General features: G+C 64.0%; 3 protein-coding genes across 8 annotated transcripts in view; 1 reads left to right on the forward strand and 2 right to left on the reverse strand.

Annotated features, from left to right (window-relative positions):
* Positions 1–69: 69 nt before the first annotated feature.
* BOP1 (BOP1 ribosomal biogenesis factor) lies at positions 70–22,807 on the forward strand. Its single transcript, XM_064476724.1, has 16 exons — positions 70–202; positions 1,712–1,891; positions 9,313–9,393; positions 19,961–20,115; positions 20,193–20,310; positions 20,389–20,490; positions 20,572–20,784; positions 20,858–21,019; positions 21,106–21,186; positions 21,258–21,327; positions 21,409–21,541; positions 21,628–21,808; positions 21,891–22,179; positions 22,259–22,343; positions 22,433–22,540; positions 22,612–22,807. The coding sequence occupies exons 1-16, from the start codon at positions 86–88 to the stop codon at positions 22,763–22,765; spliced, it is 2,229 nt and encodes a 742-aa protein (XP_064332794.1). The 5' UTR covers positions 70–85; the 3' UTR covers positions 22,766–22,807.
* On the reverse strand, positions 15,902–18,425 carry SCX (scleraxis bHLH transcription factor). Its single transcript, XM_031439880.2, has 2 exons — positions 17,738–18,425; positions 15,902–16,815 (listed from the first exon to the last, which is right to left on the reverse strand). The coding sequence occupies exons 1-2, from the start codon at positions 18,308–18,310 to the stop codon at positions 16,777–16,779; spliced, it is 612 nt and encodes a 203-aa protein (XP_031295740.2). The 5' UTR covers positions 18,311–18,425; the 3' UTR covers positions 15,902–16,776.
* A 76-nt stretch (positions 22,808–22,883) lies between the features above and the next one.
* The window catches only part of MROH1 (maestro heat like repeat family member 1), a 65,781-nt gene continuing 60,816 nt past the window's right edge, over positions 22,884–27,848 (reverse strand). For all 6 annotated transcript variants that reach the window (XM_064476722.1, XM_064476721.1, XM_064476718.1 and 3 more), the window contains 9 exons: positions 25,821–25,958; positions 25,292–25,406; positions 24,909–25,055; positions 24,509–24,697; positions 24,094–24,249; positions 23,889–24,023; positions 23,715–23,817; positions 23,579–23,644; positions 22,884–23,156 (listed from right to left, as the gene is read on the reverse strand). In XM_064476722.1, coding sequence (XP_064332792.1) covers positions 23,071–23,156; positions 23,579–23,644; positions 23,715–23,817; positions 23,889–24,023; positions 24,094–24,249; positions 24,509–24,697; positions 24,909–25,055; positions 25,292–25,406; positions 25,821–25,958 — 1,135 coding nt within the window. In that variant the 3' untranslated portion in view covers positions 22,884–23,070. The remainder of the gene's footprint in view (positions 23,157–23,578; positions 23,645–23,714; positions 23,818–23,888; positions 24,024–24,093; positions 24,250–24,508; positions 24,698–24,908; positions 25,056–25,291; positions 25,407–25,820; positions 25,959–27,848) is intronic.

Consider the following 27,848-nt stretch of genomic DNA (forward strand, 5'->3'; position numbering starts at 1 on the left):
TCTGACCCCACCGGCCCCCGCCCCCAGGCTCACGCGGTCGCGTCGCTGCCGGAAGTGGCGGCGCGAGTCGGGACCTGCCGGGAGCATGGCGGGCGCGCGAGGCGCGGGGCTCGGGGCGGCGGCGGCGGCGGCGGCGGCGGCGGCGGAGGAGCGGCCCGAGAAGCAGCCGCTGGAGTCGGAAACGGAGCCGGAGCGGGAGAAGGTGACCGCGGGCTGCGCGGAGCGGGAGCGGACGGGGCGGCGGGGCTGGGCGGCGAAGCGGGCCGCACGTGGCGGCCCCTCGGCCCGCTTGCCCCGGGAAGTCCGCCCAGCGGGCGACGGGCCTGGGAACGCGAGCAGGTGTCTCCTGCCCTCGTCTGGCCGTGGCCTTGTGGGGCGTCCGAGGCAGGGGGCACCCCCTGCGCAGGGGTGGGCGGAGTGGGGCTGGGCGGTTCTGCGGGTTCGAAGAACGCCTGAGCAGGAGCGAAGTAGGAGGGAGAGCTGGCGTCCCGTGCCGCAGCCTCCCTGACACTTTGAAATACGCATCCTATCGCCAAAGAGACTTGAGCTTGCAGTAATTACTTGCATATTTATACGTTGCTAGTATGTCAGGTACGTTGTAGAAGAGACTGCGAGAATAAGAAAGCGTGCATGCAACCCAGTGCCTGCTTGCATTGGATACATCGTTTTAACTGGATTCATGGCCATTCATTCCTGTTGTCCAGCTGAACACTATTTGGGTTGTGGGAGTATCATTAGATCTCGGTGGTAAGAAAACATAGAAGGCATGTCCGTCAGGTCTCTGTCAGGGGAACTCCGAGTGGCCGTGTGGCCGGGCTGCCCCTTCACCCGTGACGAGCCCTCGCGCTGCTTCCCCGTCAGCGGCAGCTTTGGGCATCGGCTTGGCTGCTTCCACTACTTGGCTCTGTACCCGTCAGCAGCCCTTTGAGTTTGTGCCCAAATCATTTATGCCATTTTTACTTGCTATTGTAATTGTGTAGCCAGCTAAGTAGTGTAGATAGTGTGTATCAGAGGGCCAACTTGAGGGCCTGAGGGCCGTGGAATAACTAGTAAGTGCAGGCGAGAGACTTACAAGCTCTGGAAAAACAGTGAAACCTAGGATTCTGCATTTAAATAAATGCTTGCTCAAGTCTACAACTTCTTGTTCCGCTTCCAGAAGGCAACGCCTGGCCCACCCACTGTGCCTTGTGTCCTGTAAATTAGAGATGGCCGGGTGTCTGGTCTGCAGATCTCTGCTCAGAGGCAGCTCTGGTCCTACCCCATGAGGGGGTGACCAAGTACCCTTACTTTTAAGTAAAGCTTGGGTTGTTTTTATGTCTCTTCAACCAACCGTTACAACTTCCTCATCAACTGTCGGTCCCAGTCTGGTTGGATGTGAAGTCTCCTCTTCAGGTGGGAGAGGCCGCTTGGGTTGTGGTCCTCTGCTGGCCTCACATCCTGCCTTAGTGCCCTCGTGGCCCTGGGGCTGTGAGTGCCAGGGTGGAGCATGGAGGGTGGGCAGCCGGTGTTGGTGATGTGAAGAGCCCTTTCCTTGGGATACACTGCGAATTAAATGTCTATTCAAGGGCAGGTGTCCAGTGTGGTCTGCAGAGGTGGATGGTGAGGGAGGCCTGGGTTGGGTGGATGGTTTTGGTGGAGGTCGGGGCCTGAGGCTATGGCCTTGGAGGCTGACCACACAGATCCATGGGCCATCAGCACGTGTTCCTTGCAGCCCTCTCTTCTTAGTGCTCCTGCTCCCAGCCTTGGGCACGGCAGCGATTCTGGCCTCTCTGACAGCGAGGAGAGTGTGTTCTCAGGCCTGGAAGATTCTGGCAGTGACACAAGTGAGGAGGAAGACGGGGCCAGCAGTGGTGAGCAGCACAGCAGGACGGAGAAGACCACTGGGCAGCAGGTAGGTGAGCGAAGAGCCTCAAGGGGTCTCCCCCCTGGATGACAGTGGCCAGGAAGGTGCCGGCCAGGCTCTCTGGGGGGGCTCCCCACACTGCTTTCTCCTGTTACCCCAAGGCCTTCTTCCTTCCTCCAGTGCAGCAGGGGCTTGTAGAGCACTGTTTGGAGCTGAGGTGCTCGGAGTTCTAGGGCACCTGTTTTCAGCCACAGTTGTGTGTTCCGTTTGTAGGAACCCTGAAAGTCTGCATGCCACCACCCCCAGGTGCTTCTGATGTCACCTCTCCTGGGACTCAGGCCACTTTGCTAGGCTGGGCCATAGGTGGGGTTTCCTAGGGGCAAAGCCTGAGGTGAGGATCTGTGTGCAGGGCTGCCTGGTGGGACCTATGTGTGGGAGCTCTGCTGCACCCAGCCTGACCTGGGGTGCAGGAGCCCAGATCCCCAACCCGAGGCTTTGCCTTCATACCTGTTGCTGTGATGGTGGGGAAAGGCACACCCTACTCTTGTCATAAGTGAGAAAAATGACAGAAAATCTTGATTTGGCTAAAATACATTTGTTACTTAGAACATTCTAGAAACAAGCTTATAACTATTTATGCTTTCTGTGGCCCTGATGTTCTGGAAGTTAGAACCTTGATGGAAACCAAAAGCCATGCTCATTTGATCTGTTTCCTAGGAAGAAAAGATTTAAAATCAGATTTAAACCGTCCGCCTGTTCAAGCTTTAGTTGTGAGGCTGGTGCACAGAGGAGATGGTGCCTCCTTGCCCGTGGTTTGTCGGATCATGAGCAGCTAGATTTTACCTTCTGTTAACTTTTTAAAACCCTGAAATGTGCCCTCCTTGGCAAAAAATTAAATCTTCTAGCTACACTGTTCAGTGAAGAGTGGAGGCTCTTGTTCGCTGTCTTTGCTCCAGACGGCGACCACAGCTAGTAGTTAAATGGTCTTGCTGTATCTTCTTCCCTCTTTTAAAATTAAGGATCTGTATATTTAAGTATTTACATTTTTTCTTTTAGAAAATATATTTACCTTTATGAATAGAGTTTTATTTTTTTACCGAGGTGCTGGGAATCGAACCTAGGCTGCCTGCCAAGCACGCACTCTACCACTGAGCTGTACCCTCCCCACTGTGAACAAAGTTTCAGAAATAGTTTTTAAAAATTAAACAATTCCTTTAATAAAAAAGATTTTTACTTTAAATGCTCCAAACTAGGTAATGTGTACGGGTATCTCGAGAGGCTGTCTGGTGGAGTCCTGTGAGAGGGGCTCTTGCCCTGGTGTGCCCATGTTCTGGCCCCTCTGAGCCATGGAGCTGTGTGCTCGTCTGAGGACAGAGCCATGCCGCCATCCGGGTCTGCTCCCAGATTGCTCAGCGGGGACGGAAACTGCAGCTCAGGAGCGCGTAAATGTCCACGTTCTCCAGAGGCTGGGGAGCAATCCTTGCCCTTTACCCTTTGCCCTCGGCCCTTGTGGGTGCTGTTTGAGCCCTCGGTCTGGTGAAGTCCGCGCAGGCTACTTGGGGGGCCGGGGTGAGGCTGCTGTAGATCTGCCGTCCCCCTCACCAACCAAGCCTGCGGCCCCCGCTCCTGTGCTGTGTTGCAGCAGCTTTGCATCCTCATGCCGTCTTGGCTCCCACCGGGCTCTGGGCCCATCCCTGTCTCCCGTGGGTTGTCCTGGAGCCCCGCCAGCCTTGGCTCTGGGCTCCGCCTGCTCCGCTGGAACCTGCTTGGCTTGGGCGCTCTCGTCTCTGGGTTTTTTGTGCTGTAGCTGAAGGTGCAGCCAGCCCCGGTTGGAGTGTTTTCTTCTAATGCATGGTCCTCAGGACTGGGTGTGGGTTCCTTCAGGCCAAGAGAATGAATGGAAGGGGTGGGGGTGCTCTCAACCCCTGGGGAGGCCCCCCCCCACCCCTCTTCCACCCGGTCCTCAGAAGCCATCCGCACTCTCTGCCCAGTTGGGCTGCTTACTCTCCCGTCTCCTGGTCACACCTGCTCCTCTGGTGGTCTGAGCTCCACTTCCACCCGGGACGCAGGCCAGTTGCTGCTTCCTGTGTACCCCCCGTGTCCCCGTGAGCATGCCCACGTGACATGGCCAGGAGTGGCCCCGTGACAGCCCTGCCAGGTTCTGCATGGGGGCCCCTGGGGTAGCCTGTCCCTTCCTCCTCCTGAAGCCCAGGGCTGGGTGCCTGCAGAACCTTCCTACCATGTTGGGGGTGCTTTCTCTGGATCCAGGCCCTCCCGAGGGTCTGCTGACCCACCTTCACTTGTCACAGCCAGTGGGTTGTCACATGTCACACCAGGAAGGCTTCTACCCAAGGTGTTCCTGCAGCTGGGGGTGGATCCTCAATCCAAGACCCCTGCCCTGGCCAGCTTCTCGAGGTGGCATCTCCGCCCACCTTGGCTTTAGGATTCCGTGCCAGTGGTGACACTCCAGCTTCTGCCTGCCTCTCTGCTCAGTGTCTCAGCTCTAATGGAAGCCCCCAGTGTTCTGTGGCACTGGCCCTGGCCATGGCCAATGGTGTGGTTTTGCAAGTAACCTATGGTCTTAGGTGAGCTGCTTTGCCAGCAAAAGTGACGTTTGTCTGGGGACCCCTGAAGAACGAGATGAGTTTTGTGACGAGAGAACAGCCTTCCTGCTCTGCCCCCACCCCTGCTGTTGCCTTGCCGAGCTTGGTTCTGACCAGGGCTGCCGACAGCTGCTGTGCTTTGCCCGTTTCTGCTCACTTCTCTTCCGCTGTGTGCTCCTGGCTGTCACCTAGACAGTTCCAGTCACTGTTTCCTCCACATTCTGTTGGCAGGACGTGTTCCCTATAACTTGTCTCAGGGCTTCAGCGATTTCCTGCTGAGGATGGGTGGACAGCCACTCCCTCTGTGTCCCCTCTGCTTTGTGTGTCTGCAGAGCATCCACCTTGGTGCTGGGGCACACGCTTGTGTGGTGTCAGGGACACCCATGCTGAGGCACAGGCCGCAGGGAGAGGGCCCAGCTGTGGGTATGCCTCCCGGGGCCTTTCTGCCTGGAGCAGGTCATGCCCTGCCTAGATGCACTGATCACACCACAGCGGTGGCAAGTGCTTACGTAGGGGTAGCTGGTTTGGTTTTTTTTCTCCTCTGGTTGTCCCGTGGTGGTGAGGGCCGTGATTCTGTGGCATCCAGGTATGTGTGCCACAGGCCATCCCGACAGCTGGGGACAGTGCAGGAGGCACTCCCTGGATGGGGACCCCTCTCATGGCCAGGTGGCCGCTTGTGCCTTCCTCCAAGACCTCACCAGGTCTCTGCCTTCCTTTTCCACCTAGAAGACCACGGGGAGCGGCCTGGCTGCCAGGGGTCCCTGCCGGATGGGAGTGTGCCCTACTTCGGCGCCAGGCCACCCTGGGCATTGGTGTGTGGTGTGCTCCTCCCTCTCACTGTCCGCTTCTTCTTGGGTCCTGGCAGATGGTTTATATGTGTCCTCCGTCTCCCTCCCTTGGTTTAAGGGAGGTGTGGGATTAGGTGCTACCCAGAGCCTCACCGGGTTACTGGAGGGCACCCAGGAGGTCTCCTGCTCCTGTGCCAGGAGACCCTTCCCCATCCCGGGGGTTCTTCCCAGGCTGTCCTCTGCGCATCTAAGCTGGTGAGCATCCTCTCTGCTGCTGCTCCTCCGAGGGCAGGGCTCCACGGGGGTCCGCTCCGCTCCCCTCCACGTGGGCTGGAGACCCTGGACGTTGGCCTCGTCACCCTGGACGTTGGCCTCATCTGGGCTTGGGGCTCTCTGCCCACCTTGGCCTGTGTCCCCACCTGCCCCCTGCTTGCCTTGGGCTTGGCTTGTGACTGAGGAGGAAATGCCCTCAACCTCCCGCCCCCCAGATGGGTCCGGAAGGTCCTCGTAGGGGAGGAGCAGCTGCACCTTTACCCAGCAGCGGGTGTCCTCACCTGGGCCCACACACGAGTTGAGTCGGGAAGCTCAGGTCATTGTGGTGTTGGGCTGGGCTGAGGTCCCCAGACTGGGGAGCCGGTTGCTGTGTTCTGTTTGTGTCAGTTATCTGTTGCTCTGTGACAGGACAGCCTGAAACAGGAGTTTACAGCAACGAGCACGCAGTCATCTCCCCGTCTCAGTCAGGATCGCAGCAGGTGGCTGCAGGGCCTGGAGAGTTGTGCCTGGGGACGGGGACTGGGAGCTGGCTGGGATGCTTCCAAGCTCCTCATGTGGCGCTCGGGTGAGGAAGAATTGGGTGTGTTTGGGGGGCTGGTAAGCAGGGGGCAGTGGGGACTGGGACACCGGCCTAGGAAGGTGGGTCCAGGTGCTGGTGTCTCCTCCACCTTCCCCCTTGGAGAGGTTCCGTCTCAGGGCCCAGCTGTTTGCAGTGAGGCCCCAGGGCTCCAGCCTGCTTGCCACTTGTGGCTTTGCCTGTGTATCTAGTTTACGTGTGGTTTGGGGGCTTCTTCATGCTCCTGCTGTGATGATCTCACCTTCCCGGGTCGGCTTCCCTTGGCCTCCACTTTCTTAGCTCCCACTCCTGTCTCCAGCCTCCTCTCCAGGTCCCCTCAGGACTGCCAGCCCTGTCCCTCATCCCTGCCCTTCAGTGCCTTGTTGACCTGAGTCCCTGTCCACCAGGCCAGTCCCCGGTTTCCCAGGGCACACCGTCCAGCCCCTGCCCCCCACACTTCTGACAGTGTGCCTGTGCGCCTGCCTGGCTGGGGAACCCTCTGCCCGCTGGCTGTGCCCTAGTCACCAAAGGAGCTGGAGTGGAGGCCCTGGCGGGTGCTCCCCAGAAGCAGGTACCTGCTCCACAGTGCCCTCGGCCACATTCCTGCTCCCCGGCTCTTCCACATCCACCGCCCACCTCTGCTCTCCATGCACCACCCGCACCCTCCTGTCTCTACCCTCAGGCAAGGAGAACCCCTTGGGCCTCCCACCCCTAGGCACGCCTGCCCTGCTCTGTTCTTGCCAGGTCCCTGTGCTCCAGTGTCCGCGGACGTGGTCTCTTGTCCACATCCTAGCATCCTGCCCACAGCGCAGCGAAGGGCTTTCAGGGGGCTCTCCCGGTCCCACAGGGAGGTGTCTCGCATGCTCCGCCCCCTCTTGGTCACTCATCTTGGGTGGATTCAGGTGCTTGAAGCCCCTTTCTTCCCTTTTGTGCTTGTTTAGATCCATTTTTTCCTGCTTTTCCTGTTTGGTTTGGTCTTATGTTTTGTTTTGTATTTTGTTTTCTTTTTTTGTGTAACAGTTGCCAGTTTCACTAGTTGTCTGTTTGCCACGTTCAAGAATGTGATGAAAACCTAGTTAAGGATGCCTGATGTGCAAACAGCATTTATGTAAAAAGAGCCCTGCCTGTACTGCTTTCTCCTGGCACTTACTGCAGACCCCTGAGCAGGAGTAGCCCACCTGGGTCTCGGTGTGGCTCTGGCAGTGGTGGTGGGCCCCCAGGAGATTCCTGTCCAGACTCCCTTGGTCGCCTGGTCTGGGCCGCTTGCCCACAGAGACCCCCTCCCTTCTGGTCCCGCTCGTGACCCCTGAGCTGTCCATGTGGGCACTTCTGTGGGCACCCACACCTTAGGGAGGGTGCTGGCAGCCTGTGTGCTGTGTGGATTTGGGCAGACCGCCCCGCCTGGTGTCTGTGCCTGAGATGCTGACAGCTGAGGCTGACCAACAGGAGAGGGTGGTGGTGGGCGAGGGTTTTGAAGAAAAGGCCTGATGCCAACTATAGCGCTATGTCTTACGACTTTGAAGGCGTGGGGTTTGCTAGGTCTGCCTGAACACCGAGCCCATGGCTGGTTTGGTCTGGGGAGCTGGGCTGCGCCCCCATCGCTGCTGCCCTCTGGTGGCCACCGTTTGCCCTCTGGAGTAAGGATGTGGCTCCTCCGAGCCCCGGCATCCTAGGGAGGGTTAGATGTCCATCTCTTTTGCACAGGCACTCACAGCCCCGCTGCTGGGTGTCCCCTCCCCTCCCCTCGCCGAGAGCTAGTCTGTGTCTGGCTCCCTGTGAGGCCCTGGGGCTGTCTGCACCCAGCAGGGGTCGATGTGGGGCAGGCAGAGCACCAGAGGATGAGCTGCTGGCCTATCCTCTCCTGCCAGGGCTCAGGATCCCAGCCTGTGGCCCGGGTGGCGTGGGGCTCCCAGGGTTCAGTGCTGGTGGGGAGTGCCGGGCTGGCTGGCGGGAGGCAGCGTGGAGCGCTGTGGCCAGCCCTGTGGACCTGGCTGCAGTGATGGCCCGTCGGCCATGACGTGGTATCGGGGCTGGTTGAGGAGATGGACAGACTACCCCGCCTGGGGTCCCGCCAGCCCAGCGCCTGGGGCAGGTGTGTCTGTTGGTTGCTGCGGTGGGCAGGGATGGGAGGAGAGCTGTGGGCCCCAGGCAGAGGCCGGAGTCTGGGGCTTCCTTGCACACCCCCAGGCAGGGTTGGCCCACTTTCAGCGGGTGGGGCTCCTGCAGCGCTCAGAGGGGGAGCAAGGGGCGGGGGGGGGGATGTGGAAACTGAATCCCGCCTTGTTCCTGGCCTGGAAAAAAACTTACTCTCCCAGCCTCCTCCTGCTGAGGGAAGAGCAGGCGAGAGGAGGAGCGGCCCTGCGCGCCGTTGGCTCCTGCCTGCCCAGGGGCGCGGGGCTCTGGTGGGGGCGCTTGTGCTCAGGGGCTTCTGCTCCTGACGCTTAACTGCCCCCAGGGGTGAGACGGGGCTGCTTTCCCATCAGTCCTTGTTCCGGTACACCCGATCCCTCCACCCTCTAGGGGAGAATCTGTTTTCCAGGTTGGGGTGTGAGTGCCCAGGGGCACCCACTCACTGGCCTAGTGGGTGGGGTCAGCCTGGGGTCGTGTCCTCCCGGCATTCTGAGGGCATGGGGACCTCTCTGGGCCCTTGGCCGGCTGGGCCGAATGTGGCTTCCTCAGGGCTAGGGACTTGCCCTAGGAGTGCCCAGTGTGGGCCTCACCCGGGCCTGCCACCCCGGCTGGGGCTCTTCTGACAATGGCCGACAGCAAGTGCCATGGCCCTTCCCTGGGTGGGCCAGCCAGGTGTGGGCGACCCCCCCCCCACCGTCTGTGCCTGCTGCCACCGAGAGCCGCCCCTGCCTTGCCCCCCTGACCCTGGGCTGGCTCGGGCCAGCAGAGCCTTTGGGCCGGGAGCCCTGAAGCTGGTTTTTTCGTTAAGGGATGAGGGGGTGGCTGAGTGCTCCTTTTCCAGGTGTCAGCCCCTCCCTGGGGTCCTCTGCTTGAGTTTGGATATTGGGATGGGTCCATCTCTTGACAGAGAACCCTGGGTGGGGTCCCCGAGAGGCCCGCTTAGACCTGGGGTGTCCCCAGTCTCATTCTGAGGCTGGGATCAGGTTGGAGCTGCTCAGAGATTGGGGTGTGGGAATCTAGGCCCCTGTGTCAGCAGGAGGGGTGGGGGCCCTGGGTCTGCCACCTGCCTCAGGTCATAGGGCTTAAGTGTCCTGACTTAAGCTCCCCTTTCCTTTACAGGTGGGGACCCGTTCCCCAAGGACAGAGGAGGCGAGCATGCCTGTCAAGGATGAGTATGCAGAAGACAGTTCGGATGAAGAGGTAGGGCTAGGGGTGGGGCCTCCCCGGGTGGGCTGCGCTGCCCTGGGCAGGGGGGAGTCAGGCCACAGCGAGGCCTGAGTGGGCGTCCTGGCCTCGGGCCCCATTCCCGGTCTGGAAGAGTAATTTCGGGGTCGGGGACACATGAGTGCAGGACTGTGTGTGTCATCGCTGGGGAGGGGAGGGCGTGGGTGCAGTGCAGTCGCCCCTGTGCCCTTGTCCCGGCCCTGTGCTGTGGACCTGGGTGTTTGGAGGGGCGGCTGACAGACAGTGGGGTCCCTGGCGGGCTCGATGAGGTCTTTGTTTATGCTCTGGTGGATGTAAACAGGCGTAGGGAAGATTGCACCCCCCCCCCCCAGTGGGCCTGTGCTTGTCCCTGGGGGTGGGAGTGGGGTGGCAGGCCCGGGTGATGCCCACACTGGACACTGAAGGCAGGGGACAGGTGGTCCCTGCTGCTCTGCCCCGTTGTCTCTGGCATCCCAAGGCAGGGCCCACGTGGCCCTCAGTGAATCTGGCCGCCCCTCCCAGGTCTGTAGTCTTCCCCTCCCCGGGGATCACGATGTCGGGCTCTGGGTGCTCATCCTGGCCACGGGCCCTGCCTGTTGGTTCTGGGAGGCTGGGAGCCGAGGTGCTGAGCTGGAAGTGGCTGTGGTGCTTGCCTGCCTGCCCCTCCCCGTGTATCGTGGCCGTTGGGCATGGCTGCGACCCCTGTGCCTGCTGCCCTGGGGTGAGCCCCCAGGTGTGCACCTCCTTGGGTTAGGAGGTGCTGCAGGGACTGTGGTCCCTGTCCCTCGGCAGCTCTTCCCACTGCTTGTCAGGGGCTGTCCCGGGCCGGGGAAGACACGCGCCCCCTCCCCTTCACGCCTCCACCCCCATCCTCCGCTCTCTTGGCAGCGGCTGTAGGAGCCTTGGCTGCCCGCCCGATCCGGTCTCTGTGCGTTCAGAGAACAGAGACAAAACAAAATAAATTGGTTTCCTGGCCGGAGCAGCGGGCGCACTCGGTGAAGGGGGGCCAGCACAGCGCAGCTCCCTGCCTGTCTCCCCCCATCCCAGGGGCTCTGGCTGTCGGCAGCCACATCCTGTCGGCTACTTTTTTATATTTGGTATTTTGAGAAATCGATGATGATTGTAAATGGAGTGCAGAGGCCGGGGGAGGGGCTTCGGCCTGCCCACAGGGAGGCGCTCCTGGCCTGGCCTGTCCTGGAGCCGCCGCGGGGGCTGCGGGGGCTGGGGGGCCGCTTCCTCCGGCGATGACTATCCCATATGTTGGCCTGAGTGACAGGAGGGAGCCGCGAAGCCCGCCTGTCCTCTGCTTCTGCCAGCACAGCCGGCCGGCGGCTCGAGGGGGCGGCAGAGCTCAGCTTTCGGGGGCCAGGCCAGGCCTGACAGATGCTCTCCTCCCTGAGATGTGCGTGTTCCTGGAGGGCCCGCGTCTCCCTCATGGTTGTAGCTGCACGTCTGCAGTCTGCAAAGTGGGGTTGGCTTCAGCGAAGAGGTCTGGGAGGCTGGAGTGGCGAGCGGTCCCATCGGGGGCCCAAGGTGTCCGAGAGCACGAGCGGAGTGCAGGGGCCTCCACCCCCACCCCCTTGGGCTGTGCCGTGGTTGGTTGGCACCTGTGAGGGGCGACAGTCTGTGAATATTGCTGATGTCAGGCAGCCCCTTCTCCCTGTACCATCCTTGTTGGTGGCCAGTGGTGCCAGGACGCCACTCAGGCTCTGGTTGGCCCCTGCAGCAGGCAGCGGGGTCCTGACGAGGTGTGCTCCTGGGGGGAACCTGAGGTGTGGCAGGGCCTTCTGGACTCCTCTTCCCCAGGCCTCGTCTTGCCCACTCTTGGGCCTGGATTTGAGGCCTGGGCTGGAGGACACTGAAGAGTGTCTAGGCCTTCTGACTGCTGGCCTCTTCTGGGCCTGGGTTTGGGGATCCCCCCACCCCAGGCGCTGACCAGTGAGGGACATTGCCCCTTCACGGGAGAGCCTGAGTCTTGTTTCCACACCTTCCCCCCCACCCACGTACACCTTCCCTCAGACTAACATCCCAAGCTGCACCGGGGCTGCAGCCCCCTGCAGGGTGTGTTGCCAGGCCTGGGGGCTCCTGGCCGCTGTGGTTGGGGGAACCCTGAGGCACAGGCTGTGCCCCCTGCTCCCTCAGGTCCACCTCACCCCTCTCCCACAGACGTGATCTCATCCAGTCGCCAGGACCCTGGGGAGGCTGGGCGGGGTGGGGGTGTGCGGCCTTCGCCTCCCAGCCCCTCTTTGTTTCAAGCTGGTGGGAGAAACTGAGGCCGGTGGCTGAGGTGCAGCGTGGTCAGGGTTGGGGGTTGGGGCTGCAGAGGCTGCAGGGAGCCTTCTCCCTTGGCTGGCCCGGCCCCTCCTCCCATGGGCCGACAATGGGACAGCGGTTCCCCTAGACCTCCCAGGGGTCGGGTCGGGGGCGGGGCTTCAGCCCGGTAGGCGCCGCCCCCCTCCAGCCGCCCTCCCGCGGGACAACCGGCCTGTCTGCGTCCAGAGCCCGCGATCCCCTCTGCTCTCTCGCCAAACGCCGTTAATGGCTTCTCCCAGCTACTGAACCGGCAGCTGCCTCCAGCGCTGGAGGCCTCGGCTCCTCCCGGGGCGCCGCCCCCGCCCCGGCCGCCCGCCCGATCGAAGCGCTTGCGTCGCTGCTGGCAGCGGGAGCCGGCAGCTCAGGTTTCCGAGCTGTTGTGGGGAGCGTGTGTCTCGGCCTGCAGACCGCCCCGGCCTCCCTGGCGGCCTTCCACCCCCGCTGCCGGGCTCTGACAGCCCCGGCCGGCTTGGTCCCTTCCCACCAGTCGACCAGCCCACTTCGCTGGGGAGGGGCACCAGATCCCAATGTGGCTGTGGCCTGGCAGGTGGCTGGAACCTCAGGGTGCTCCTGGGGGCCTTAGCCCAGGCACCGTCTCTGAGCCAGGCCCACTGTTTGGGTGGGGGTGGGGGGGGTGCCGTCTTCCTGCCAGCACCTTCCCCACCCTGTATCCCGTCTTCCCAGCTGGGAGACAGGGTTCCCCTGGGGAGGGCAGAGCAGGAGTCCCTGAGGAGAAGCTGTGGTGGAAGTAGCTGCACCTGCGAGGGTCTGAGGGAGCAGAGCGAGGGCCTGGGGCTGGGCGGCAGCGGCAGCAGCAGGTGAAGTGGGGCTCTTTAAGAGCCACGTCTTCCTTCTTGCTGGGGTGGTGGGTGGTGGAAGCCCTGGCCTGCTGGGTGTCCACGTGGAGCCAGTTTCCTTCAAAGCAGGAGTCCAGGTGGGCAGGTGGGTGGGAGGGAGGACGTGGGGACAGGGGCCTCCTGATAAAGGAGGGCTTTGCTCTGGAGCTGGAGGTGTGGCCTGTGGAGCTCAGAGCTGGAAGGGCAAGCTTGTGGAGGGCCAGTTCTGTAGGAAAGGTGGTTGAGGGGGCTGGCTGCAGAGCAGGGCCTGCACGTGTCCCAGGCCAGGGCTGTCTTGCTAGGGACAGTGGTCACAGGCAGGGGCTGGCCGTGTGTGGGCGGTGCTTGTGGTTGAGGGTGAGTCCTCCAGAAGGAGTGCTCAGAGGTGGTTGGGACTGGCTCTGGGGCAGGTGTGGAGCCCCGGGACCCAGGCCAGTGTGAAGCAGCTTTGTGGGGTTCAGAATGGGCGAGTGCCCACCTCCGGCACTCCCGAAGTTTCTAGAAGCCCCTGTCTTCAGGAAGCCAAGATTTGGGTGCCCCACATGGGAATGCCCATTGGGCCCTGGTCAGCCCCAGGAGAGGGGCAGGTGGGTGGTGGTCTTGCGTGTCTGAGGACCCAGAAGCGTGGACCCCTTAGTGGGGTGGACTTGCTCCCTTCCCCCTAACAGCCGTGGAGGTGCTGGAAGGAGCCAAGGAGTGGGCCTGGAGGGGCTCTGCGCCCACACCCATCTGAGGGCTCAGGCCGGCAGCGCTGTCTTGAGGATGGACAGGCAGAGGTGGGAGTGTCTAGGTTGGCCTGTGCAGGGGTGCCTTACTACCTGAGTAAAGCAGAAGCGGCAGTCTGATGGAGGGGATTTGGGAAGGAGGCTCCTAGTTTCCCGCCTGGCCCAGCTGCCTGCAGCCAGTGGGCTCTGCTTCTGGCCCCCTTCCCTGCTGGGGTCCCCTTAGTGGGCTCTAGTGCTGGGGGCAGGAAGAGGCCTTGTAGGACCTGGCTTTCCCCTCTTTGGTCTGTCAACCAGGACTCATCCTACTGAGGTGAGTGGGTTCCACTGCAGCAGGTGGGCCTGGGGCACACAGCCTGGCCTCCTCCAGCCTACATGGGTGACCTGATGAAGACTAAACCCCGCGGAGGAGCCAGGAGGAGAGATGGAGGCGCAGGAAGGCCGAGGGGCGCTCCGAGACAGGCGGGAGCTTCGTGCAGGGGGAGTGGAGGGAACACTGCCGGCATTGTAATCGGAGAGGGGCAAGGGAAGGAGAGAGACCGAGCGAGGGCGGCTGACCCCGCGCTCCCGGGGGACAGGTGGGAGAGGCAGAACGAGGAGAGAGTGAAGGATTCCAGAGGTGGGCCGGCTTCCTCTCTCGCAGACAGACACGGGAGGGAGGTGGGCAGCGGGCCAGCACCGTACCTGCAGTTCCAATCTGCGGTCCTGACAGCTGCAGCCACTTTGGGGAGGGGGAGGGGAGGGGAGGGGGGCTCATCGAGAGCGGAAAAGTCCCAGCCGACACATCAGCCGGTTGCGCCTGTGTCCGGTGCAGTCTGGGGGGTGGGGGACCCCTGCCGGCCTCACCCCAAGGCTTGTCCTTGGGGTCCAGTGGCCCCGCAGGAGAGCGCAGGCTAGGGGGCTGTCTGCGCCCCAGCCTGGGCTCCACGCTGCCTGACCCGGAGGGTCAGCGGGCGCTCGCCCCCGCGGGGTCACATGTGCTTCCTGGCAGCCCACAGGTGCTGAGCAGGGTGGGGGCCGGCTGGCCTGCGGGTGCAGGCGGCCTGGTGATGAATCATGTGGTGCCGCCAGCAGCTCATTCCCCAGGCTGGGGACAGGGAGCTGACAGCCCAGCCGATCCTGGCTTTTCCAGCCCAGCTTGGCCCACAGAGGTGGCTGCTGCCCCCTCCTTCCCAGCTGCCTCAGTGGGGCACACACACAGGGAGTCCGGGGTCTGTCACTTGGCCCCAGCCTTGGTGGAGGGAGAGGCCAGCCTCCCGGGAAGGAGGCGGGGGCTGTGGTGGACAGGGAGCACCTGCCACCCCCGGCCCAGTGGCTGGCTGTGAGTTGCCCAGCGGACGCGCGTGGGGCCGCAGGGGCTGGGGCCGGCCCGCCACCCCAAGTCTGGTTTGAATTTCTGGAGCAGTGGAGGGTGACGGAGTGCTCCTCCCCCACTCCTCCCTCCCTCTCCTGCTGGCTGGCGGGCCAGGCCCTCGGCTGCTACCGGTGCAGCGCAGGGAGCGACCGGGCCCACTGCCCAGGTCTGAGGCCAGCCAAGCTGCAGCCGCTGTTGGAGTCCCAGGCCCAGCAGCCGAGGGCTTGGTCCACGTGCACTGTGCCAGGACCTGCTGGCCCCTGGGGACCATCCCAGCGGCCTGTCCTCTCCCATTGACTTCCCACCTCCACGGCACCTTCTACCCATCCTCCCCTCCTGCACCAGGCTCCGAGGGTCCCTGTCACCCATGTCCCTCCAGCCTCCAACTTGTCTGTCCTTGTGCTCTGAGGGGTGCCCCCCAGGCCTTCCTTGGTGCTTGGTTTTCCCCCACTGTCTGTCCAACACCAGCCTGGTGCCTCTGTGACTGTGAGGTGTGTCCACCTGACTATCCGCCGTCTTGGGGAGGGTTGCACACCCAGGCCTAGGCATGGAGATGTGAGGCCAGTGAACAGCAAGTGGGCCTCGGACCCTCCTGAGGGTGGAGCAGGGAGGCAGACCTGGAGACCCTGAGGGACACCCTGCTGCCCCCATGCCCCTCCTGGGTCCTTGCTGCCCAGGAGGGCAAGGGGCCCTTTCTCAGCCTGGGGTCAGACCCCGCCTGGGTCCTGGTTCTCTGGGCAGGCGGCCGGAGAGGTGGGGGTTCTGCCGTGACCGAGCATGCCCTCTCCTCCCTCCTTCTGGCCAGCTGGAGGCTCCTGAAGGATTAAGGGGAGGAAATTTGGGGTTGGGTTTCTCTCTGAGTAGAACCTGCCGTTGTGACTTTTTATCCTGTTATATTTCTATCAGGTTGGACACAGCTCCCCTCTAGCCCTTAATGGCTCTGGCTTTGAGAATTTCCTCCAAAATTACATGACTGCTTCCTGCTTTTCGGGTCCCTGGAGCCCATCTGTTCAGAGGAGGCGGATGGCTCTAGCCCTGCCCTGTGGGGGGCCCATGTGGGCCTCGGCACCTGGCCTCTCCCGGGGGCCCAGGAGGGCATGGTCAGTGGGGGCCCTGGGCCTGCGCTGCGGGCTGGGAGGCCCGGGGCTGGCACCTGGCATCCCCGGCTGTGCTCTGGCCATCCGGAAGTAGGCTGCTGGCAGGGGGCACACAGAGCCGCCCCAACTTTCTTCTCTGTTGTGCCCATAGAACTCACACCACTAAACTGTAATTGTCACCTGCAGGATTTTAATGGTCAGCCAGCTGTGCACAGTTCATGGAGAGGCCTGAATTGCCCTCCTCATGGGCAGGTGGGGCCTTTGGGGGAGGTGAGTGGGGGCAGTGGTGCGCAGCCAGGGGTCCTCCTGGTGTAAGCAGTGCTGTGAGGGCCGATGGTAGGGCTGGGGGCAGAGGCCTGGGGCCTCTCCTCTCATAGCTCATAGGGGCAGGAGTGGGCCTTGGGGTGGGCCCCCAGGGGTACACATGGCAGCGGCCATCTGGTCCACACCCTCAGGCCTGTCCAGACTTCCAGACCTGGGAACTCGCTCTGCCAGACAGTGGCCCTCGCTTACCCTCCTAGCATGTCCACTTCTCGGGGCTCTGTGGGTAGGGGCCGAGAGCACCTGAACACCTGGCAGGAGGTTCAGGGAGGGGCGGCCCTGAGCCCTGGGAAGTGGGGGCCTTACCCAAGAACTGGGTGCCTCAGGCCCAGGGAGGACGGGTTGTGAAAAGAGAATAGCCCTGAGGGTGGAAGTGTGGGCTTGGGCTGCGGCTCAGTATAGATTTGGAACCGTTCAAGAGAACAGTGTGCATCCGTGTTTGAAAGATACTGTTTTTTTTTTTTAATTATACAAAATTTCCAGACTTTATATTATCATATCAAAGACACAAGATGCCAGCACATAGTGACCAGAAGAAAGCCGGGAGGAAGCCAGCACGGAAAGTTCCAGTGGGCCTGGGCCAGTGCTGGGGCCAGCTCCGAGTCCTGCTGCCTGTCTGTCCATCCGCCCCCCCTCATAGCAGGGGGTGGGGCTGGCCAGGGGGGCGCCCTCGGGGAGGCCTGTGCCCGAGTCAGGTCCATGGGGGCTCTCCGTGGACGGCCCAGCGGCATCCGCCTCTAGCTCCGAATCGCCGACTTTCTGTCTCGGTCCTTGCTCTGCAGAGGGGAGGGCGGTGTCAGGGCCTGGGCAGAGACCCAGTGCCAGCCTGCACCTTTGGCTTCCCACTGGGTGCTGTCTCGGGTGGTGGGAGCCGAAAGCCCCCCTCCGTGCTCACCCCAGCTTCCCTGTGCAGTCTGGGGAGGAGAGTACACTGCTGCACAGCCGAAATTGTAAAATTAAATTTCCCAGATGTTCAGGCCCCAGGAGCTCGGCGTGCTGTCTGGAGAGGAAATGGGGATTGGGGAAAGCCGCGCCGTATTTTCTCCCTGCTCACCCTGCTTTTCCGGTGCCACCAAGCACAGCAGGAGCTGTAAATCACAGCCAGCCAGCATCTCCCGCAGCGTGGCCTTCTCCCAGCCCCCAGGTCTCCTGCCAGCCTCCTTCCTTTGGGTCCCACAGCTGCACTGACTGGGCAGCCCCAGAGGCAGGAAGGCAGGTGCCCCATAAGCCTTAGGCCAGTGGCAGGAGATGTGGCAGAGCAAATGGACCCCAGAGGCGTCTCCTTACTGCTCTGAGTCCCCTTCCCATGGGGGCATGGTGGGTGGCCCCAGTTGCTCGATCCAGCCTTGATCGGGTCCCCTAGCTTTTTCAAGGTTGGTGCCCACCCTGCCTTGGTCTCTTCCCCCATCTGGCCCTAGGTAGTCCTCTCTGGTCCCTGTGGGAGCCCTTGTCCAAGGGACTCTTGGGGAGAAGGCCCAGCCCTGCCAACTCCCGCTGAGTCCTCTGTGTGCTCCTCCCTCCCTGGGCCCAGGCTGACTGGGGTTACAGGTGCTGCTGGGGGACTCTGCCTGTCTCTGGTCCGATTCCCTCGCCTGGCAGGTGTGGGATGCCCAGCAGGTGTGGGCTGCAGGGTTGATTTGCAGGTTGGGTGCACCACATGGCCTCCCTTTCTGTGGATGCCCCACCACCGACACTCACCAACTTTCTCTGGTTGCTGAGGCAGAAGGTGCAGATCTGTTTGGGCTGGGCGTTCTCGCCATCGCGGGCGGGTGGCGGCGGGGGCGGGGGCGGGGGGCTGCCGGCGCGCGCTGCGTGGAAGAAGGCGGGCCCCGAGTGGCACGGCTGCCCGTCGCCGCAGGCCTCGCCCACCAGCAGCACGTTGCCCAGGTGCGAGATGTAGCTGGAGGCCAGGCGCAGGGTCTCGATCTTGGAGAGCTTGCGGTCGGCCGGCTCGGTGGGGATGAGCGTGCGCAGCGCCGTGAAGGCTGTGTTCACGCTGTTGGTGCGGTCCCGCTCGCGCGCGTTCGCCGTGTGCCGCTGCCGGGGCTCGCGGCCCGGCCGCCCCCCGGCCCCCGGGCCGCCGCCCCCCGCCCGCCGGCCCCCGGCCCGTCTCCGGGCACCCTGGAGGCCGCAGCGCGCCGCGTGCACGCGGCAGGGCTTCTCGTCGGAGCCTGAGCTCTCGCTGCCACGGTCCTCGTCCTCCGACAGCGGGCTCACCTCAGGGTACAGGTATCGGCCGGGTGGCGCCGAGCGCAGCATGGCGAAGGACATGGGGCCGGCGGCCGCCGTCAGCTCCGCCGCGCGCAGCGCATGCCGCCGCCGGCCGCCCGGGCCAGGGAGGCGCGGGTCTGGGGCTCCCGCGGTGGCGGCTGTGGCGCCGCGCGCACGTGTGCGTCCGGGCTGGAGCGGGGCCGCGGGCCGGGCCTTTATAGCGGCGGCGGCCCCTCCCCCGCGCTGGCCCGCCCTTCTCCCCGCCTCCCCGCCCCTGGAGGCCGCTTGGAGCAGGGGCCCTCTGTCCCTCTGCCTTCTCGCGCGGTGGTGAAGGGGCCAGGAGCATCTCGCTGTCTTTGAGGGGCGTGGGCGAAGTGGGAGCCCCTTTCTGGGTGGTACCGGGGCTGTGTGGCCTCCTCTCCTCCCTCTCGGCGGGGGACAGGCTGGGTCAAGCAGGACCCATGACCCAGGCCTTCTTGCTTGGCATGACCGAGTTCAGCCAGCTGCCCTGGCCCCAGCGCCTGGCCACACCCTGTCTGTCTCTCCCGTGTACACTTGGGCCTTCTGTGCCAGGACGAGGGGGCCCCAGAGGAGCACTGAGGGGCCGGAGCTCAGCCCCATCCCCCCGTGGCCACTCCCCACAGGTTTGTGCGCGGGGTCTCCTGGTGGCACAGCTTGTCTGTCTTGCACCTGCCCTCTTCCAGCATCAGGTGCACCGTCCAGGTCTGGCCCAGGCTGTATGTACTCTCTTCGCTGGCTCCTGCCTGCGCTCCTGCTTTGGAGAACCCCACCCTTCGTTCCCCTGCTGAGTGCTCCTGAGGGATTTCTTTTTGAGCCACTGTCCCCCGAACCCTGGTCTGTTCAATTCAGGGATGGCTGTGTAGCGGTTCGCCTCCTTGCAGAGAAGGAAGGGCATTCCTAGCAGCGGGCAGGAGCACCTGAGGGATGGTCAAGCTGGGAGGACCTAAGTCGGCCAGTTAGGGGGTGGGCAGGTGTGGAGGGGCCAGCCCGGGGGCCTTTCCTGCTGCAAGAAGGGGGAACACAGGCTCCCAGCTGTGTTGTCTCCTCTGGGCCCCTCCCGCTGTGGCTACTGTTGCAGGAAGCGGCCGCCTGGGCAGCAGCCTGTGTGCTGGGTGGAGGGAGGGTGGTGGCTGGCAGGGGCCTAGACCAGGAATGTGTGTCCAGGAATGTGGCTGCTCTGCCCGCTGAGTGTGGGGTGGGGGACAGGGCTGGAGGTCTGGGGTGGGGGGTCCCTGAACGCTTGCAGGTCACACACGGTGGCTTCTGCCTCTGCTTGGAGTGGGATGGTGGGGTCTTGCCCGAGTCCCTCCCTGTGGCTACCCACTTTTGCCTAAGGCCCCCGCCAGGGGAGGGAGCCCACGGGCGATGAGGTCACCCTTGCCTGTGGCTGCCCAGAGCCCTGGCCAAGGAATCCAGGGGGGAGGCTCTGGGGCTGGCACCACTTCAGTGGAAAATGTGAAGGTGCAGCTCTGGCGCCTCTGAGGGTCGGGGGGAGGCGGGGGTGCAGTGCCGGCCGCCATGCCACGTCCCACCCCAGGGAGAAGGCGTGAGTCAGGGTGCCTGGGTGCTGCCCTGGCTGGTCTCTCTACTTTCACCTCTCCCCCTTCTCGTCTGTACCTTCTGGGGGGCTTGGAGGGAGGGGCGGGCACAGTGGGTGTCCGGTGCTGAAATGCTGGCCTACTGCCCCAGGACATCCGAAACACAGTGGGCAACGTGCCCTTGGAGTGGTATGATGACTTCCCCCACGTGGGCTACGACCTGGATGGCAGGCGCATCTATAAGCCCCTGCGTTCCCAGGATGAGCTGGACCAGTTTCTGGACAAAATGGACAACCCTGACTACTGGTAAGTGGGCGTGGGGTGGGGCCCGTCGGGGGGGTGGGGCAGGGAGCATGGACATGGCTCTGACAGGCAGCCCCCAGGCGCACGGTGCAGGACCGGACGACGGGTCACGGCATGAGGCTGACGGACGAGCAAGTGGCCCTGGTGCGGCGACTGCAGAGGGGCCAGTTTGGGGACGTGAGCTTCGATCCATATGAGGTAGGTGGCAGTAGCCAGCCCAGGGTTCTGGGGGTGCCCTCAGGGCCCTGGCCCACACGCTTCTGCTCATTCCCCCAGCCGGCTGTGGACTTCTTCAGTGGGGACCTCATGATCCACCCAGTGACCAACCGGCCTGCAGACAAGCGCAGCTTTATCCCATCCCTGGTGGAGAAGGAGAAGGTGGGTGCCGTGCTGCCCTCCAGATATGGACCCCCACCCCTGCCCTCACCTGCCCACCAGCCCTGACCCCCATCTGTGCAGGTCTCCCGAATGGTGCACGCCATCAAGATGGGCTGGATCCAGCCTCGCCGGCCCCGGGACCACACCCCAAGCTTCTACGACCTGTGGGCCCAGGAGGACCCCAATGCCGTGCTGGGGCGCCACAAGATGCATGTGCCAGCTCCCAAGCTGGCCCTGCCCGGCCACGCAGAGTCCTACAACCCACCTCCCGAGTACCTGCCCAGCGAGGAGGAGGTGGGCCTGGTGCCGGGAGGGGTCTGGGCCCTGGCTCTTGGCCCTGGCTCCCTGCTCACCCCTGCCTCCACAGCGCCTGGCCTGGGAACAGCAGGAGCCCGATGAGAGAAAACTCGGCTTCCTTCCACGCAGCTTCCCAAGCCTGCGGGCTGTGCCTGCCTACGGCCGCTTCATCCAGGAGCGCTTTGAGCGCTGCCTGGACCTCTACCTGTGCCCGCGGCAGCGCAAGATGAGAGTATGGGGGATGGCGGGGCTCCTGGGGGGTGGGGGGTGGGGGGTGGGGGTGGGCACAGGTGGCCAACCCATGCTCTCTTGTGACAGGTGAACGTGGACCCTGAAGAACTCATCCCCAAACTGCCACGGCCACGGGACCTGCAGCCATTCCCCACGTGCCAGGCCCTGGTAAGCTGATGGAGTGGCTGGGGGTACCCCTCCCCCCAAAAGTCCATCTCCTCACTGCTCCTTCTCTGCAGGTCTATAGGGGCCACAGCGACCTCGTCCGCTGCCTGAGCGTCTCCCCGGGTGGCCAGTGGTTGGCATCAGGTGGGCCTGAGGTAGGGGCAGCCCCACCGTGGGGGGTCATGCTGGGGGGCCAGGCTCTGAGGGGCCGTCTGCTGTGTCCAGGTTCAGATGATGGCTCAGTGCGGCTCTGGGAGGTGGCCACTGCCCGCTGCATGAGGACTGTACCCGTGGGGGCTGTGGTGAGGAGTGTTGCCTGGAACCCCCAGCCTACCACTTGCCTGGTGGCCGTGGCTGTGTGAGTGGGAGGCCCGGGGATGCCTGGGGTGGTGGGGGGCAGGCCAGCACCTGAGGGGCTGCGTCTAGCTCTGGCTCTGGTTGCAGCGAGGATGCGGTGCTGCTGCTGAACCCGGCCCTGGGGGACCGCCTGGCGGTGGGCAGCACGGACCAGCTACTGAGCGCCTTCACCCAGCCCCAGGAGCCCGCAGCGCAGCCTGCGCGCTGGCTCGAAGCCTCAGAGGAGGAGCGGCGGGTGGGCCTGCGGCTGCGCATCTGCCACAGCCAGGTGTGGGGGCCGTGGGGGCCATGGGGGCCGGCGGGTGGGCAGGTGGGGAGGGTGCTGCTCAGCCAGCCTTGCCTTCCTGCAGCCAGTGACACAGGTGACCTGGCACGGGCGTGGGGACTACATGGCTGTGGTGCTGGCTGCTCCGGGCCACAACCAGGTGCTGATCCACCAGCTGAGCCGGCGCCGCAGCCAGAGCCCCTTCCGCCGCAGCCACGGCCAAGTGCAGCGCGTGGCCTTCCACCCCGGGCGGCCCTTTCTGCTTGTGGCCTCCCAGCGCAGCATCCGCCTATACCACCTGCTGCGCCAGGAGCTCACCAAGAAGCTGATGCCCAACTGCAAGTGGGTGTCCAGCCTAGCGGTGCACCCGGCAGGTGAGGGGCTGCTGGGGGCGGGGCTGGCCTGACAGGTGAGGGGGTGCCGCCAGGTCTCCAGCACCGTGTCTGCCCCCAGGTGACAACGTCATCTGCGGCAGCTACGACAGCAAGCTGGTGTGGTTTGATCTGGATCTCTCCACCAAGCCGTACAGAGTGCTGAGGTGAGGCGCAGGCGCGGGCGCGGGAGGATGCCCCCCACCGCCACTCCTCTCCCCATGCCTGGCCTTAACCTGGCCCCCGCCCCCCCCAGGCACCACAAGAAGGCCCTGCGGGCTGTGGCCTTCCACCCCCGGTACCCGCTCTTTGCATCTGGCTCTGACGACGGCAGTGTCATCGTCTGCCATGGGCGGGTGTACAGGTGAGTTCCCCCCCCCGCCCCGCCCCCGCAGGCACCATCTGGACTTGCACTGAGCCTCTCCCTCCCCACAGTGACCTGCTGCAGAACCCGCTGCTGGTTCCCGTGAAGGTGCTGAAGGGACACTCGACGACCCGGGACCTGGGCGTGCTGGACGTGGCCTTCCACCCCACCCAGCCCTGGGTCTTCTCCTCAGGGGCTGACGGCACCATCTGCCTCTTCACCTAGGCAGCCCTGCTTCCCGTGACCCTTAATAGAGGTGTTTCTCCATGTGGCGTGGCCTTCTGGAGTGGGTTTACTGGAGGGGGAGGGGCGCTGACCTGTCCAGAAGGAGCGGCCACATCGCTATGTCACCTGCTCAGCAGCAAATGGCTTTATTGGGCAGGGGGGGGATGGCAATTGGCCCGCCTTGCGTGGCCCCAGTCCTCCCTTGCTGTGTGGGTGCAGGGGCTCCCCACTCCATCCTTGGGCAGGGGGCTGTGTCAGAGCCCCAGGCTGGTATTGCTTGTAGGGGTGGTGCTGGCATGGGAGCCTCAGGCGAACTTCACCAGGCGGCCCAGAGCCTCAGCAGCCTTGGCGCGCACCACGGGGGCTGGGTCCTTGAGCAGGAGCTGGAGGGCTGGGGGACAGGGAGCTGCTGCTGGCGGCGCCTTTGTGGCCCTTTGAGGCCTGACTCAAATCCCCTGACAGCTGCAGCTAAGGGTGGTTCCCCCCTTCCCGAGAACTGAGCCCCGGGGGCCAGGACCCTGAGGCTCACACCCCTCCCTGTGCGTGGGGCCGCCCGCCCACCGCCCTCCTAAGACAGGCCTCTGCCGGCAGGGTTCAGGAGCCAACGGAAAGATAGTTTTTCCTTTTTTAGTGTTTTTTAAGCTCTTTTGGAACAGTTAAGAAGTTTCCGTGAATTACTAGAGACGATGAGGTCACCAGTGACAGGGAAAAAATCCTTGAAATCCAGGAAAATCACTTAGTCCCCCCTGGTGCCCACAGGGTCAGTGGCCGGCGTGGTGGGGGTGGGCGGGGCGGGGGTGGGGTGGGGCTCACCCTGGAGGAGCTGCTCCAGGTCCACCTGTGGCTGCTGCTCCGCCTCCATGTGCAGCACCAGGAACCCTGCGGGTAGTGGGGAGGCGGAGGTCAGGGTCGGTTCAGGTGGGGCGTGGGGCCCCCAGGCAGTGTTTACCTGTGAGCATGGGGGCGGCAGCCCGGACGTCGTCCCAGCTGCTCTTGAAGTAGAAGAGGCTGGTGCTCATGAGGCGGCCCAGCAGGTCCGGGAAGTGGTGCGTCTGCAAAGATGCCATCAGGCCGGCTCTGCCCTCCTGTGCCTGCAGCCCCGCCCCTCGGCCCCGCCCCTCACCAGGTGCTTGCAGGTGGTGTTGAGGAACTCTCCGAAGTGCAGGCCCCGGTCTTCCTGCAGGTGCTTCTGGAACACGGCTGCCAGCTCCTCACACTCCAGGTTGGGGCCGCACATGCGCAGGGCGAACCTGCAGGCCTGCAGGGCACTGGCTGAGCCTGGCGTCTGGAGCCCTGCCGGGCTGGCCCAGCCCCCACAGGCTACTCACTGCGGCCACTGCGGCCTGGGGGTCCCGCAGGTGCAGCAGCAGGGGTGCCAGCCCGCCAACAACCTGCTCCAGGAAGATGTCCTCACAGTCCCCGTGGCAGGCCTTGTTGAGGTGTCCAAAGAGGCGGATGGACGCAGAACGAAACTCCATCTTATCCTGTGGGGCAGCAGGTGTCACCTGGGGCCTCCCAGCCCTGCCCATCGGTTGACACCAGGCCCCTGGGGCAGGGAGAGACAAGAGAGCACTGGGAGGTTGGGCCAGGGCCCTAGAGCCTGCGGTGGTGACCCGACTCATGGGACCCAGGGGGCAGGGGCTTATGGCTCAAGGAGGGGATAGCAGGAGGGTCAGGAGCTAGGCTGGCCTGGCCAGGGCAGGGACGTTGGGCCTTGGGGTGCCCACCCCCAGCCCAGCCTACGCTGTCGAAGAAGGGCCGGACGCGGATGGCGATGTGCAGCAGCACCGAGCGCAGGTCCCAGGCCTCTGCCAGGTCCAGCAGCCTTGCGAGGCCCACCATGGCCTCCAGGGCCACCAAGCTGTGTGGGTCATCCCCGTCGTCCAGCCCACCAATCATGGCCGTCAGGAGCTGGGGGCCATGGGCCCGCACCTGGAGAGGCCACGCTCACCTGTGTCCCGGGTCGCAGGTGTGCCCAGCATGTACCATAGACAGGCCCAGCCCCCAACCCCGCAGGCTTGCCCCTCCTGGTGCTGCCACCCCCAGGCTCCTCCCAGCTTGTCCCCACCGCCCATGCTGCGTCTGCCGGGGCCTCCTCACGGACCACGTCTCCAGGCCCCTCGGGGCGGGCCGGCCAGCTCACCTTGTCAGGGGAGCCAACAGCAACATTGGCCAGGCCTCGGAGCACCAGCCTCCGCACGCTGGCACACCTGTCCTTCTGCCGCGCTGCCAGGTTGTCCAGCAGCGACTCCAGGAGCATCAGGTCGTTCACCACGTTGCTGCCGAGCAGCTGGAGGCAGAGGCACTCTGACCACCCCCCCCCCTCCACTGAGCCCAGGGCCCGCCCCCACCACACGGTCCGAGTCCAAGGTCACTGACTGAGTGCGTGTGGTGAAGACTGGCTGAGGGCCCCTGGCCTCCCTTTGTCCTTGTGTGGTTCCGGCCAGGGAGGCCAGAGCCTGCCGAGAGGGAGGGCTTCCCCCTTTGGCCAGGCCCTGTCAGTGGTGGAGAGCAAGTGGCTCCTACCTCAGCCAGGAAGGCTGTGGAGGTGACCCTCTGGATCTCGTACACGCTGCTCTGTGTGCTGAACAGTGCCTTCACCACCGGGGGCAGCCGGGGGCCTGCGGACTTGGCCATGGCACTGGGGAAGGAGGCCACACTGGGCTACCCCAAGCCCACCCCACCACAAGCCAGCACCCACTGGACCTGAGGTGCTGCCACCTGCCTAGCTCCCAGGCCCCGCACACCCTCCCTCCCTCCCAGCCCGCCTGGCCAGGCCTTCAGAGGAACCTGCACTCTGAAACGTCAACACAACTTAGAGAACACAGCTGCCTTCATGGCCTCCCTACCAGCCCAGCCCAGCCCAGCCCAGCCCAGCCCAGCCCAGCCGAGGCCCCAGGCAGCCCTGGAGGCCAGTGCACCTGCTCCTCATGCTGAGCCCACCTGCTCAGGCAGCTCAGCCCCTCCCCAGTGCCCCTGGGGTCCCAGGGCCATAGGTGGTGCCTGGCAGCTTGGCCACCGTGGGGGCTGGTGCACAAGGGCACAGCCTGCTCACCTGGCCAGCCGGGTGACCCCCTCCTCGTGCCCGGCTGAGGTCCCGAGCAGCTCCCAGCCTCCCTCCAGCTCCATGTGCTGCACCACATCCTCGCTACCGCCTCGGAGCAGCATGGCCCGCAGCGCATCCACGGCAGAGCTGTGGACACAGGGGTGTGGCTGTTGCTGGCAGGGCGCCTAGCCAGAGACCCTGGTGCGCACTTGGCTCTACGCCCCACGTGCACATGCAGACCTGTGCTCTTGGCAGGGGTGTCCCAGGGCTACGCAGCCTGCACCCTCCTAACAACACCCGATGGGGTGCAGGCACTGGGCTCTCTCCACCCCCTCAGCTGGGCACCACTCCAGTGGCTTTGGACCCCCCTGGTCTTAGGCAGATGGCACCTGTCCCCCAGCCTGCTGAGGGGCATTTGGGGGACCTCTGGAGCAGACAGAGCCTTCAGATGCTTTTAGCGTAATAACCAGCTGCTTTTTTTCACTTGCCTTAAAGACCTTCATTTGATTTAAAGAAAAAAAAAATGGAGAAAATTCTGCATAGAAGTGAACCCCAAAGGCAGATCAGGGTCTGACTGCTGCCTGGGCTGGGTGTGGGACCCCAGTGTGGGAGGCGGGTACCCCTTCTGGGCCAAGTGCCTGTACAGTCTGGGCAACCAAGGATCACATTCGCAGCCCCCACTCCTGCACCTGCACCTGGACACGGACGGACACACACACACACACACACCCTATTCCTGCACCTCAGAAACCTTGCCTTGCACAGCCACACCCAGCCCTGGACGTCCGAGCCCTGCCCCACAGAGACCACCAGGCTGCCCTGCATGTGGAGAGACCCCGGCTCCACAGCTAGAACGTGGCCCAGAGCTGGAACTGGTGGCTGCAGAGCATCCAGCTCAAGCCATGCCTTGCTTCCCCCTCTCCCCCGACACTGGCCACTGCCCACGTGTGTCAGGCCCCACACCGGCCTGTGGACGGGTGTGTCCACGAGGCATTGTCCCTGGGGCCCCTGGCCAAGGGCAGATGCCTGCCCCCAGGGCAGTGCGCTGGGCCCAGCACAGGGCAGTCAGGGGTCGGTTGCAGGTGCTCTTCTCCTGACCTTGAGAGCTCAGCGGCTGGGGTGCAGGGGCAGTGGGGGGGGGGGCAGGGGGTTTGGAGCACGAGGGCCAGGCCTTGCTGGCTGCGTGGTGGGGCCTCACATACATCTGAGGAGGAGCAGGGTGGGTACAGGAGAACCTGGCAAGCTGTTTTGGGGCCCTGTGACTGGTCCTGTGAGATTTCCAGACCAGTCCCGTATCAAGAGCAAGGGCCCTGGGCCACGCAGGGGTCCTTGGGGTCCAAGACCAGGGGTTTCAACAGCCCAAAAAGCAGATGCTGGTGGGCTCGCCTGAGCCCAGCAGCATGTACACAACCGACTGCCCTCACCCTGGCTCAGCCCCATCCCCAGTCACCTTGGAGATGTCAGCAGGGTTGGTCTGGTGTCTGCCTACAGCTGGACAGGCTCCCCGTGAGCCCCCACCGTGTCCCCTAAGACAGCCACAGCTGGGCCCCGTCCCCAAAGAAAGCACTAGAAGGGCACTGTCCCCAAAGCCCTGTGTTTCCTGTGGAGGGCCCACACTGACTGCAGGCACAGAAGAACCATGCCGGCCACTGTGGTCACTGGACAGGAGTCCCTCACCACAGGATGTAGGCCCACAGGGCCACGGCCAGTCCGGGCTGGTCCCCAGCCCACACCCAGGCCCAGCAGCTCTGCCGGCCCCACAGCCCACTACAGGCCTCGAGGCTCGGCCAAGGCGCCATCTAGACCAGGATGGGCCGGGCTTGCTCGGGGCAATCGGTGGCTGGCTGCCGACAAACCAGAAGTGGTGGGGGGCAGGCCTGGGTTAGGAAGAGGTCAAGCACCTCGATGAGGGTGCCCCCACCCATTCACCCTGCCGCCTGGAATTTCGGTGGCTGCGATATTTGCCGGGGTCTGACTCGCTGGCTGATGGCCCCCTTCAGAGCCAAGGCCTGGGCCCAGCTCTGCACGTGTCCAGGG

This window comes from Camelus dromedarius, chromosome 20 (assembly GCF_036321535.1).
Source record: "Camelus dromedarius isolate mCamDro1 chromosome 20, mCamDro1.pat, whole genome shotgun sequence".
NCBI lineage: Eukaryota > Metazoa > Chordata > Mammalia > Artiodactyla > Camelidae > Camelus > Camelus dromedarius.

Bases quoted from the DNA above. Each gene is read 5' to 3' on its own strand.
- BOP1 (XM_064476724.1), top strand. From the start codon at position 86: ATGGCGGGCGCGCGAGGCGCGGGGCTCGGGGCGGCGGCGGCGGCGGCG. The intron at 21,809-21,890 runs GTGTGGGGGCCG...GCCTTCCTGCAG, and splicing joins TGCGCATCTGCCACAGCCAG to CCAGTGACACAGGTGACCTG. The intron at 22,541-22,611 runs GTGAGTTCCCCC...CCCTCCCCACAG, and splicing joins TGCCATGGGCGGGTGTACAG to TGACCTGCTGCAGAACCCGC.
- SCX (XM_031439880.2), bottom strand. From the start codon at position 18,310: ATGTCCTTCGCCATGCTGCGCTCGGCGCCACCCGGCCGATACCTGTAC. The intron at 16,816-17,737 runs GTGAGTGTCGGT...TCCCCTCTGCAG, and splicing joins TCAGCAACCAGAGAAAGTTG to AGCAAGGACCGAGACAGAAA.